Source organism: Nyctereutes procyonoides, unplaced genomic scaffold, assembly GCF_905146905.1.
Source record: "Nyctereutes procyonoides isolate TBG_1078 unplaced genomic scaffold, NYPRO_anot_genome, whole genome shotgun sequence".
Classification (NCBI taxonomy): domain Eukaryota; kingdom Metazoa; phylum Chordata; class Mammalia; order Carnivora; family Canidae; genus Nyctereutes; species Nyctereutes procyonoides.
Genome location: NW_026575120.1, coordinates 19,672,069 through 19,684,654, shown reverse-complemented (window position 1 = coordinate 19,684,654; position 12,586 = coordinate 19,672,069). Strand labels below are relative to the sequence as shown.

The window sequence follows — 12,586 nt, the reverse complement described above, 5'->3', positions numbered from 1 at the left end:
TTTTTATCAAAGTCCAAAAAAAGCTTAATCAGCACAAAATCACAATGTGACAAGATAAGGCTATGTCAAGGACTTTTAAATAGTCTTGGGTGAATCAGTATCCCCTGTCTGAGAAATAGTGAATAGATGATTAAGTGCCCCAACCTCAAGCCCAGAATAGTTAGGTATTTATGCTGAATGATAAATAGAAATTCGAGAACTTTAATGAAAGCAGAACGATTTTTAAAAAACAATCAAGCTGATTTATACTTCATTAGAGTCCTCAACTATTGAAATATCTAATAAGTATTCATTATTAAGATAAAAGCAATTATTAAACAGCTGCATGTGCACTACATTCTTACTATCCCCAAATATTATGGGGTCCATTACATAATCCTATCTAACATGTAAGACAAAAATGCAGTTATTATTTAATATTTTTTCAACTGAACAACAGCTATATTAGGTCAGAATCCTTGACTACCCAAAACAAAAATCAGTGTCAGACAGTGATAAAATCGAGGAAAGTCAGGACTGTACATCTAAATCCCAGCTTCAAAGGTCAGGGAAATGAGGATGATGATTACAATAAATAATAACATCAGCAAACACTTTCATAGCACTTATTACATACCACACATGGCTCTAAGATCTTCATAAAGGTCAATATACTTAAAACCTTAAGAGAACTCAGAGACATATTTAACTATTGTCTTTATAACATGTATAATCCCATTTTACAGGTGATAGCACTGACACACCAACAGATCAGCCTACTGAAAGTCACGAACCTCATAAACTACAAGGCTGGAGTTCAAATGCAGTACATCTAGCTCCAGAGCCCAGGCTCCTAATTACAAGCAACATCCCTTCTGAGCTAACTCCCAAACACACTGATAACCCCTTTATCACCTACTGAGTATTTCTCCACCCTCATTGCTGCCTTCCTAGCCCTTTGAAACCTCCTCACTTTAATTATTCTTCAAAACAATCTTTCTAAGAAATACAGGATGTGATTCTTATAGCCTGTTCTGGGTAATTTCAAATGAGTTCTTGGTTTGAAGAATTCTCAGTTTCTGATATTTGAAATTTCAGTAGCACTTCACATCTGTTACCTGAAGGGGGAGAGTCAGGAAACACTTACTAGTATTTGGAGGTTTCTCTTCAGATCTGCCAAATAAAAATTCATATTTGGCCTTGGCAACACTCTGGGAATGCGCTGATGCATTGTTAACCCAAACAAATGTCTCTGCCTGCAAAATTAAAACATAACAAGAACATCAGTTAAAATATATCATAAAAATATATCATAAAGCAAACCAAACACAAGAGAATGTTTAGGCAATAATGACATATCTACTTGACAGAATTCTACACAACCATTAAAAATGAAATATGAAAAATAGAACACAACAAAAAGCAAAATACAAGATGATCAATTCAAGATAGCAATTTTAGAGAAAAATAAGCGTACATCTATAGGGGAATAAGAAAAATACAAAAACTGGCTTCGTGGGGAGCAGAACTATGGTACAATATTTTTTTAATTGAAGTATATGGTTGACATACAACATATTAGTTTCAGGTATACAATAGTGATACAAAATGCTCATCACCATAAATGTCATTACCACCTGTCACCATACAAAGTTATTCCAACAATATTGACTATATTCCCTATTCTGTAATTTTTATTCTTGTGACTTACTTATTTGGAAGTTTGACCTCCTAACCCCCTTCACCTACTTGGGCCATCCTCCCAGCCCCCACCTCTCTAGCAACCACCAGTTTGTTCTCTACATTTATATTCTCTGCACTTATCTGTATTTCTGAGTATGTTTGTTCACTGATTTGTTTTTTAGATTCTATATATAAGTGAAATCATATGGTATTTGTCTTTGTCTTACTTATTTCACTTACATAATACATTCTAGGTCCATCCATGTTATCATAAATGGCAAGCTTTCCATCTTTTCTATGGCTGAGTATCATTCCCTCGTACATATATACCACATCTTATTAATCCATTCATCTGTGGATGGGTACTTGGGTTGCTTCCATATCTTGGCTATTGGAAGTAACACTGCAATAAACACAAGGGTGCATATATCTTTTCAAATCAGTGTTTCTGTTCTCTTCTTCCAGAAGTGGAATTCCTGGATTACACACTACTTCTATTTTTAATCTTTCGAGGAACCTCCACAGTTTTTCATAGTAGCTGTACCAATTTACATTCTCACAAACAGTGCATGAGGGTTCCCTTTTCTCCACATTCTCATCAACACTGTTATTTCTTGTCTTTTTGATAATAGTCATTAGCCATTCTGACTGTATGAGGTGATATCTCGTGATTGTAATTCACATTTCTCTGATGAGTGATGTTGAACATAGTTTCATGTGTCTCTTGGCCATCTGTCTTCTTTTGGAAAAATGTCTATTTAGGCGCTTTGCCCAATTTTTAATCGATTATTTGTTTTTTTTTTTTTCAAGTTGAGTTGGATGAGTTTCTTTGGATATTAACCCCTTATCAGATATGTCATTTGCAAATATCTTCTCCCTTTCAGTAGCTTTCCTTTTTGTTTCGTTAATTTCTTTTGCTGTGCAGAAGCTTTTTATGTCTCAACAGTTGGTTTTTGCTTTTGTTTCCCTTGCCTGAGAAGACAGACCCAGAAAAATATTGCTAAAGGCAATGTCTGAGAGTTGACTGCCTATGTTTTCTTTCATGAGTTTTTTGGTTCTAGGTCTTATATTTTGGTCTTTCATCCATTTTGAGTTTATTTTTGTGTATGGTGTAAGAAAAGTGGTCCAGTTGCCCCAATACTATTTATTAAAAAGACTGTTTCCCCCACTGTATTACCTCCTTTATCATAGATTTATGGATCATACAACTGTGGGTTTACTTCTGAGCTATCTGCCCTGTGCAATTGATGTACATGTCTATTTTTGTGCCCAGACAATACTGTTTTGAGTAACATACATAGCTTTGAAGTATATTCTGAAATCTGGATTGTGATACCTCTGACTTTGTGCTTCCATCTCAAAACTGCTTTGGCCATTCAGGGTCCTTTATGGTTCCATATAAATTTTAGGATTGCTTGTTCCAGTTCTATGAAAAGTACTATTGGTATTTTGATAGGGATTGCACTGCATCTGTAGACTGTTTTGGGTTAGTATGGATATTTTAACAACATTAATTCTTCCAGTCCATAACTGCAATATATCTTTTCATTTATTTGTGTCATCTTCAATTTCTTTCAACAATGTCTTATAGTTTTCAGTACAGGTCTTTCACCTCCTTGGTTAAATTTATTCCCAAGTATTTTATTCTTTTTTATATTATTGTAAATAGGATCGTTTTCCTAATTTCTTTCTGCTAGTTCATTATTACTGTACAGATGTTTGTATATTAATTTTGTATCCTGCGACTTTACTGAATTCACTTATCAGTACTAATAGTTTTTTAGTGGACTCTTTAGGTTTTCTATATGTAATACCATGTCATCTGCAAATAGTGATGTGTTACTTCTTCCTTACCAATCTGGATGCCTTTTATGTCTTTTTCTTGACTATATGCTGCAGCTAAGACTTCCAATACTATGTTGAATAAAAGTGACAAGAGTTGGCATCCTTGTCTTGTTCCTACTCTTAAAGAAAAAGCTTTTGGCTTTTCACCATTGAATATGAGATCAGCTGCGGGTTGCTGGAATTTTTTTAATTAAATTCATGTTACTTCTCTGTAATTAGAAAACTGTATTTTATTTTTAGATGCATCATTTTCCAAATGATTACCATTACCCCACAGCACATAGCAGGAATACTTGTGCATGGGTTCTACTAAAATATGCCAACAAAAAGTAGTCTTTCCCCAAAAAGAGACCATATTTTTTATAATAAGGAACACCATTCAGCCAAACATGGGGCATAGAGCAGAAGTGCCAGTCATCCCATTTATACTAATTGTCCTAAATTTATTTATTTTAAAGATTTTATTTATTTATTCATGAGAGACACAGAGGGAGGCAAAGACATAGAGAAAGGGAGAAGCACGCTCCTCGCAGGGAGAGCAAAGACATAGAGAGAGGGAGAAGCACGCTCCACGCAGGGAGCCTGATATAGGATCCCCATACCGGGATCACGCCCTGAGCTGAAAGCAGATGCTTAATGGCTGAGCCACCCAGGCATCCCACTAATTGTCCTAAATTTAAGCATCTGTCCCATTGTTCTTTGAAATCCCTTCAAGTCCTCTATTTGAAAGACTACAATGGTAACAGTGAAAGTGGTTCACATCATGGTTCTGAATTCCTATGACCTTCTTCCTTGCTGCTTTAGGCAACTGCCAAGAATCAGAAATGCCTCCTTTCTCTGGCCCAGGATTAATTAAAAATCAGTAACAAGGCAGAAGCTGGAAAACACAGAGAAACCTGACCTAGTTCAGTCAGGGAGCCATTTTTCTGCCACTTTACCCCAAATTCAAAAATCAATCAGGATCCAGACACTGCCCTCACTGGCTTCCACCCTTCCAGTCATGAGACACCTTCCTTTCTCATGTCTAAGTAGCATACTTGACCATTCACTTTGAGAGAAACACAAAGGGTTTTATTGGCAACCAGGAAACTACTTCAAAGAGGGAAATTTTATTATTTTTATTATATTCATTGGAGCAGAAATGACTGACAGTAGTGAGAAAGCCCATGATGAAGTTCTGATTCACTCTATCACGCTACTGCAGACCAGTTCAATGAGCAGGCTTCTCTTTGTTCTTTAATACCAGTATCAAAAAGCCAGTTGTACAATTTTGAGATAACAATTTATTTCTTAAAATAGTTCTACTATCACTTAATGTTCATAATGTGTAAAATTTATCTTTTTGGTAAAGGTGCATGCTTCTCTTGGAGTTACATGCTTGATAATTACAGGATCTTAATCATCCTTTTCCCCAGCACAGAGGAAATAGCAACGTTTTGATATATTTGGGGAGCTTCAGACTGGTAGAAGAGGAATATGGTGCCCTAATTTAGGTAGAGTGGTTAAGGAAGGCTTTCTGAGGAATGAATGCTTGCAGAGATGAGAACAATGAGAGGCTAGGGAGGGCCAGAAACCTCCATCTAACCAGAGGGAGGGTCATACAGGATGACCTTAAGCATGAAAGGGTTAGGCTACTGGAATAATTGAAAAGCCAACGTGACTACAGAATAGTGGGTAAATGGGAAACTTTAGTGACTGGCTAGGACAATAACACAGCAGAAAGTAACAGTAGAGAGGAGACAGGCACCAAATACACAAGGTGTGTAGGTCAAAGAAAGGTTTACTGGGAAGCCAGTAAAGGGTTTGTAATATACAGTGATTCACTAACATTTTTTAAAAATCATTCATTTAAGCTTTTAAAAGAATATTGATTGTCATAGGAAAATGGACTGAAATGCATCAAGAGGAAGCAGGCAACAGTTAGGAGTCCAAGTTAGAGAGTATGGAGGATTAGAGTAGAAAAATGGCATGAAAATTGGCTGAAGTAGATGAATTTTAAATATATTTTATAGGGAAGTTCTACATAAATTTTCTGATAAATTGGGATTTAAGGAATGAGAGAAAAGGAGAAATCAGGGATAAGTATAATGAGTAACATTTGCTAATCACTTAGTCCTGGCAAATCACTGCTCTGATGCAGCAGAGAGAAACTTCACATGTCCATATTGCTTCTATTTCCCTTGATACTGTGACCTATAGCTTAGAAACTTCTGCTTACTGTAACCTGCACATGGGCATGTTACAGCTAAGATTTGCAAAAACTGTTTTCCATCCAAAATCTACCTCACCCAGGGAGATAAGAAAGTATGTACAAAAATGACTATGCTCTGTTCAAGATTTACGGAATGACATGACCAGATTTCTGTATGCAAAGATCAACTGACCAAGGACAAAGAAGTTACACAACCTCCTTCAGATATCTAGAGACATCAGCCACCTCTGCACTCCAACCCTCTTCCACTTCCCCCTCTTCCTAACATAAAAAATCTCAAATCTCACACCTGGGGAGATGGTTCTTTGGGACAATAGTCCTAGTCTACCATCAGTTCGCTGGTTTTCTGAATAGAAGTGCTTTCCTTGCCCCAACATCTTGCCCTTGACTTACTGGTCTGGCATGTGGCCAGCAGAACAAGCTTGGACTGGGTGACGCTAATGCAATACATGGGGTATCTCATTTAACACTCAGAACCATCCTGTGAGGTGGGCACTACTATCACCCCACATACAGAAAGAAGCAATGAGTGGGTAAGTTACTTCACCAAGGTTATAAATTGTGGATTCAAATCATGAATCCAGAACCCATGACTCTCAGGAATCTGGCCTAAGCAACTGGGTCCATGTACTGAGACCAGGGAGACTGGAGAAGGGACATTATCAATAGCTTGGATTTGTGCTTCCAGGTGACCTCTTAAGGTCTCAGTAAAACAACAGAAAAGAAAATCCTAAAGACAAAATCCATTACTATGGTTCTAAAAAACAAGAAAAGATGCCATCAATGAAGTACCAGTTTTAAGAAATTACAGAAAGATAATTTTTTGGCACAGTTTCAATTTAAAGCCTGAAAACTGTTCTCTAAAGGAACATTCCTCTTCAGCCCTTAAGGGTTGTTAACCTCAGTTTCATAACGGCCTATCAATAGAATTCTGGAAACCTGAAGTTCCTGAAGTGGAAAAAAAATTCCATCTTTATTTTCACTTACCTTAAGCTGAAATGTAGCATTTTTTTTCAAATATGAACGTATGCAATGAACCACAGTATTATTATCAGTAGCTGCAACTTTGTTACCAATGGAAATCACAACCATTTTCACACCATATAATGGTTACTGCAGATATCTTAAAACACAATTTACATTCATCCCTACTTTGAAATGATAGTAGTTACTAGATCCACCACTAAATTTAATTATGAATAAAGAAATGTATTACCATATCACAAATTTGTTTAATATTTTGTTAAATATAAATCATTAAACATCTGTTAAATACTATCACTGGTTTTCCTGAAGCTCCACGTATATTATTAAATGTACTTAGAAAGCATTATTCTGACAAGAGATCCAGAGCATTACCGGACTGCCAAAAAGGGCGATGGCACAAAAGAAGAGACCTTGCTTTTTACTATAGAGAACAAAGTGATGGCTACCACAGAGGAGGTGGGTGGTGGGACTGGGGAAATACATGATGGGGATTAAAGAGTAGACTTATAATGAAATGAAACAAAACAAATAAAAAAGAAGAGGCCCTGCTTCAATCAATGTGCATCTCATCACCCATTAGTGACCCGATCACTAATATATATAAATATAAATAAATTTATACACACATATATATTTAAAAAAATAAAACTGAAAATACCAGACTATGATATCTTACTATTGAAGATAAGCATTGCTTTATAAAATTTCTAAGTTACTGTGTGCATGTGCACATGAACATGTGTGTGTGTATGTCAGAGCATGATGTAAAATGTGTATCTCATCGTAAATCATACTCAAACTGGTGCAAACACATTGCTCTAGAGAAGCTCTCAAACTTCAGCATGAATTAGCATCATCAACAGGCCTTGTTAAAAACATGTACTTTGGATTCACTCAGAGTTTCTGTTTCAGTGGGTCTGGATGTTTGGCCTGAGAATTTGCATTTTCTAATAATGCTGCAGGCAGTGTTAATGCTGGTGCTCCAGGGATTGAATTTTGTGAGCCACTGTCCTAGACCAATGTTTTTCATCCTTTCTTGTATATATGAATCACGTGGGAATCTTGTTAATATATAGATTAAGCAGGTCTGGTCCGGGGTGGTGCCTGAGATTCCTGAGACTCTGCATTCCTAAAAAAGTTCCTGGGAGATGCTGACTCCAGTTCACAGAGCACATCTGTGCTACAGATTGGAAGTAAAGTGGTGTTCGAAGTATATTCAGACTGTAGAGAAGAGAAATATTTTTTAAAGGGATGCTTTACCCAGAATTAAATACACTAAAAGGTTCCACTCTGATAAAGCACCCTACACTATGACAATTATGAGGGATCCTAAAACCCAACTTTCAAACCTGAATCAAAGCATTAACATTCCTCCACCTTGCCTAGTGAAATAAAATTCATTCTACCTACGTTAATTTTATATATATATAAAATTATATATATCAATATATATATACACCTTATTCCCAGGCCAAGTGTTATAAACAAGTACCCATCTCTACAATAATTTTTGCAGGTCTCTGAAAAATCGTATTTGAAATGAGCAACTTGAAGGAAGCCCCATATAATTCAGTCCACATTTCCCTCTGTATTACTAATTGAATAAAATAGATCTTTTATTTTTATCAGTCATTTAGAAACATAAATTGCATTAAGAAGTATGGGATATGAAGTAACATTAGCAAATGGACTGTTAGATGATCTAGACTTTAATCCCACCAGGAATTTCCACTCAATCTCACACTAATGCTTATCTTTGGACTTTAGCTTCTCTATTGATAAAGAATGTTATTCATATTTATCTCTAAAATCCCTTCAAATTCTGAAGCACAAAGATTCTTCACACTTCTGAGCCACCTTCACAAATATTACATTAAGGAGGAATAACACAAATCCCGTGTGATAACATTACAATGACATGATTATCAAAACAGGCCCAGCATTTAAAGATGCGAGTCCACTGTTACATGGACAGGACAAATAAAATCTCAATCTTACTTTTTATATAGCTTTTCAAATTTGCAAAGAATTTTCTATTACATTATCCAACTCTCGGGATGTTGCTGAATCGCTGATCTTAGACACATGAGAAACACATGATGTAAAATAATTCTTCTAATTGTCTAGCTACAAAACATCAAGAGGAGAAGCCGAAAGCAGCAAGCAAATTTTAGATGTAAAAGCAATTTGATTTGGGAGGAGACGGATGCGGCCAGAGGAAGAGAAGGGTGGAATAGGGGCTGAGAGCAGAGTTTGAGGAGGGTGTTGTATGTTCTTTCATTTCCTTATCATTTCAATTTCACCGTGGGGTTCAGAGGATATGAGAGCCTCCTAGTCAGTTAGAGCTGAGTATTATAAATGCTTTAAGCCAGAGATGATTAAAAGCTAAAATAAAGTATTTTATTTTAAAAACAGTATTTCAGAACTCATTAAGAACAAACACTTGGTTCCAACATTCACACTTCATACTTGATCCTTCAATCTCATCTGCTCCCACTGCCCAGCAGAAATCAGGCCTGTGGATAGAAGGCATTGTGCATGCCATCTTACATGCAGGCAGGGCTGAGTGCTAATGCTGCAAAAGGCAACAGTCAATTAGGTAGGTGTTATGGGGTGAACTGTGTCCCCTAAAATTGATATGATGAAGTCCAGTGCCTTAGATGTGACTTTATTTGGAGACTGTCTTTAAAGGGGTAATTAAGTTAAAATAAGATCATTAAGGTGGATGCTAATTCAATATGACTGGTGTTCTTATAATAAGAGGAGATTAGGACCATATGAAGGCACAAGGAGAAGCCAGCCATCAGCAAGCCAGGAGAGAGGCTTTCAGAAGAAACCAGCCCTGCTGACACCCCGATCCCAGACTTCTAGTCTCCAAATCTATGGCTGTCTAAACCACCCACTCTGAGGTACCTTACTATGGCAACCTAGACAACTACCACATTGGGGAAGGCTGAAAGAGCTAAGAGCAAAAAGGAATTTTAGTATAACAAGTACCTTACATTCTGTCAAGAGAGAACAGAACCAAAGTCACACCACACAGTATTCACAGCCCAAGGGGAGGGGAAGGTGGAGAGAGGAGTGGCTAAAACAAGGAGGATTAGTAAAAAAGAACTATCAGCTCCCCAGTTCCTTACCCCCACTTCAATGGGCAAAGGTCCCTCCCTAACCCAGGCAAAAGAATGGAGTTGCATTCACTAGAGACATTTTTTTGAAGAACACCTCCAGCTGAGGGACACCAGGCACAAATGACACAAGATACTATAGTGGAAATGGGGATTTATTTGCTAAACGTTAAGATGCTTAGTCTTCTTCTCCCACCCAGGCTGTAAAATGCTGGCTGCACCCTAGAGTCTACCCTGCAGGCAGGCAAATAAAGAGCTTTCTCTGCAGAATGTAATCAGCTCAAGAAAGACCTATATAAATAAATCAAGGGTCCACTAGTAAGTAGCTAACCAGGTCCTCATACAGTGAAATTTAGAACTACCAATTGGCCATTAGACCCCACTATTACATTACATTATATTCCTTAATTTTCCTAGCTATGATACTTTTTGAAAATTACTGTCCAGTTATTTTGTAGAATGTTCTTCACCTTGCGTTTGTCTTTACATTTCCTCATGATTAAATTCACACTATGCATCTTCCATATGAATATCATAGAAGTGATGCCATTCTGCTCTTTGCATCCATCCTCCAGGACGCACAAATTTAACTTGTTCCACTTACTTATTAATCTTATTCACTTTGATCTGCCAGGCTTTTCCACTGACAATCGCAACTTTTTCTCTTTGTAATTATTATGCTGTAGAAAAATACTTAGAAAATATGTAAATACCCTGCTCCTCATCAAATTTTCAACCTATAAATTTATTTTTATCAGTAAAGGCTGAATTTACTATTTTATTCGGTGGGCTGTAATCTACTTTCATTATTTACTTCAAAGCTCAGATTGCCTGGTTTTGGCCAGTGGAATTTCTACCTGGCCTCTGTTTTTCTGGACATATCTCCACTATTCCATGAGTACCACTTTATTTTCTGGTACAACAGGACATTCCAGGCTTCTCCCTACAATCAGCTGTTTCTTAAAAAAAAAAAAAAAAGTCCCTTTCAGTGAAGAATATTATTTAGTATTTGGATACAAGAACTGGACTTTGGGGGATTGAGAATGCTCATTGCTACTAGAGTATACTTGCTTATAGACTGGCTCAGAGGACCCAGAGAATTTTAAACAGACACAAACATGTATGTTCACTGCAACAGGCCAGCATATCCACGTTCTAATCCCTGCTATCTGTGAATGCAGCCTGATATGGCAAAGACTTTGAAGACGTGATTAAGTTTCTTGATATAAGGAAACTATTCTGGATTACTCAGGTGGGCCAAGGTTTGATACAAAAAAGAAGAAAGAGGAAAGCAAGAATGAGAGAAACAGTGCTATGTTATTAGAGCAGTGAAGGGTCCAAATGCCCCTTGTAAGGAATGTGAGAAATGGCAGTTCTAGAGGCTGGAAATAGCAAGAAAACTGATCTTCCCTAGTTTCTAGAGGAACCACTACCTTGCTGGCACCATCATTTTAGCCACTAAAACTCATTCAGACTTTTGGCCTCTAGAACTGTAAGAGAATAAATTCCTGTTGTTTTAAGCTACCACATTGCAGTACTTTGTTACAGCAGCCATAGAAACTGATAACAAGCACACAGGCAAATATATATATATATATACATATATATACATAAGTGCACACTTTTTATTCTATAATTATTTCTACATCTATGCAATCAAAAAACCAAGGACTCACATTCACATTTTTTCCATGAATATACCTTTTGTGCTTTGAAGTACAAATGAGTTGTTAATGAAACAATCACAAGACTTATCAAGGAATTGTTATTCCACTAATATTTTCCTTGTTACTGTAGTTCATTCAAATATACTCCATTATTCCACTAAAACTAAGAAATTTGTATTGCTGAAACACCAAAAATAAAACCATCCATTCCTTCCATTTACATGGCTATAAATAGAGATATTCAAATCTTATCATGTGTAGCATCTTTCCCTTTAAAAAGATTACTGGCACATGCCTGCCTATGAACAAGCAGAAAAAACACTCCTGTTTGAGAAGAGGATGGCCCAATTGATGGGCGGGAATTTACAATTCCCCTATAACTAGCCCCTACTATCTTGACAAGCTAATAGGTTAGATATTCAAAATCAGTAACAGCACCAAGGGAAATTGGGACAGAGGGCCTCTCAAGAGTAGTGAGAGGCCAAAAACAGCCAGGAGATAAACAAGATAACAGAAAGCCATTAAAAAACAGCATCAAAACTAAAGAGCAAAGCAGGAAATGGACTACAAGACCAAAGAGAAGACAGTGGCCAAAAGGAGAACTGGGCTCCTCACCTAATCACTATCTAGCCCTGCTGCCAAGCCTGGTTTTTACTGTGTGTTCACAAAGACAAGAGCTGAATTCATGGCTTTTTAAAAAGCCCCTGGAGGTCCATTCTTTTGCTACCAGCTGTTGTCCACTCACTCAGCCCATTTCCTGAATGCATACTCCCCTGGGGCAAGGCAAGTAGGGGTTCTGGGGCTTCTCCAGGGATGGAGTCAGGGAAGCTGGCCTAAAGGGGGAGGCGGAGGCGGTGACAGGAACTCCAGAGCAGAGACAGACTCACCTTGCTGCCCTCGTTGCGGAAAGTCAAAGGGAAGAATAAGCAGGCTTTGGGCTACAAAAGGCAAGTCACCCTCACAAACGTGGATTTTCAACAATCCATGAGCTAAAGAATAATGAGTGAATGCAAATTACCTTTGTTCTTAAATACAGAACACTGGAGAATAAATGATTCACTGAGAGGTATCCTCACTTTTATAGTTTT

At 37.2% G+C, this 12,586-nt stretch overlaps 1 protein-coding gene across 7 annotated transcripts in view; it reads right to left on the bottom strand.

Annotated features, from left to right (window-relative positions):
* The window catches only part of PSD3 (pleckstrin and Sec7 domain containing 3), a 577,886-nt gene that overhangs the window by 439,337 nt on the left and 125,963 nt on the right, over positions 1-12,586 (bottom strand). For 5 of the 7 annotated variants that reach the window (XM_055334846.1, XM_055334847.1, XM_055334841.1 and 2 more), the window contains exon 2: positions 1,127-1,235. The exons of 1 other annotated variant lie outside the window; for it this stretch is intronic. In XM_055334846.1, coding sequence (XP_055190821.1) covers positions 1,127-1,235 — 109 coding nt within the window. Of the gene's footprint in view, positions 1-1,126; positions 1,236-12,586 lie in introns of those variants that run through there. One more of the 7 variants, XM_055334844.1, reaches the window with a different exon arrangement.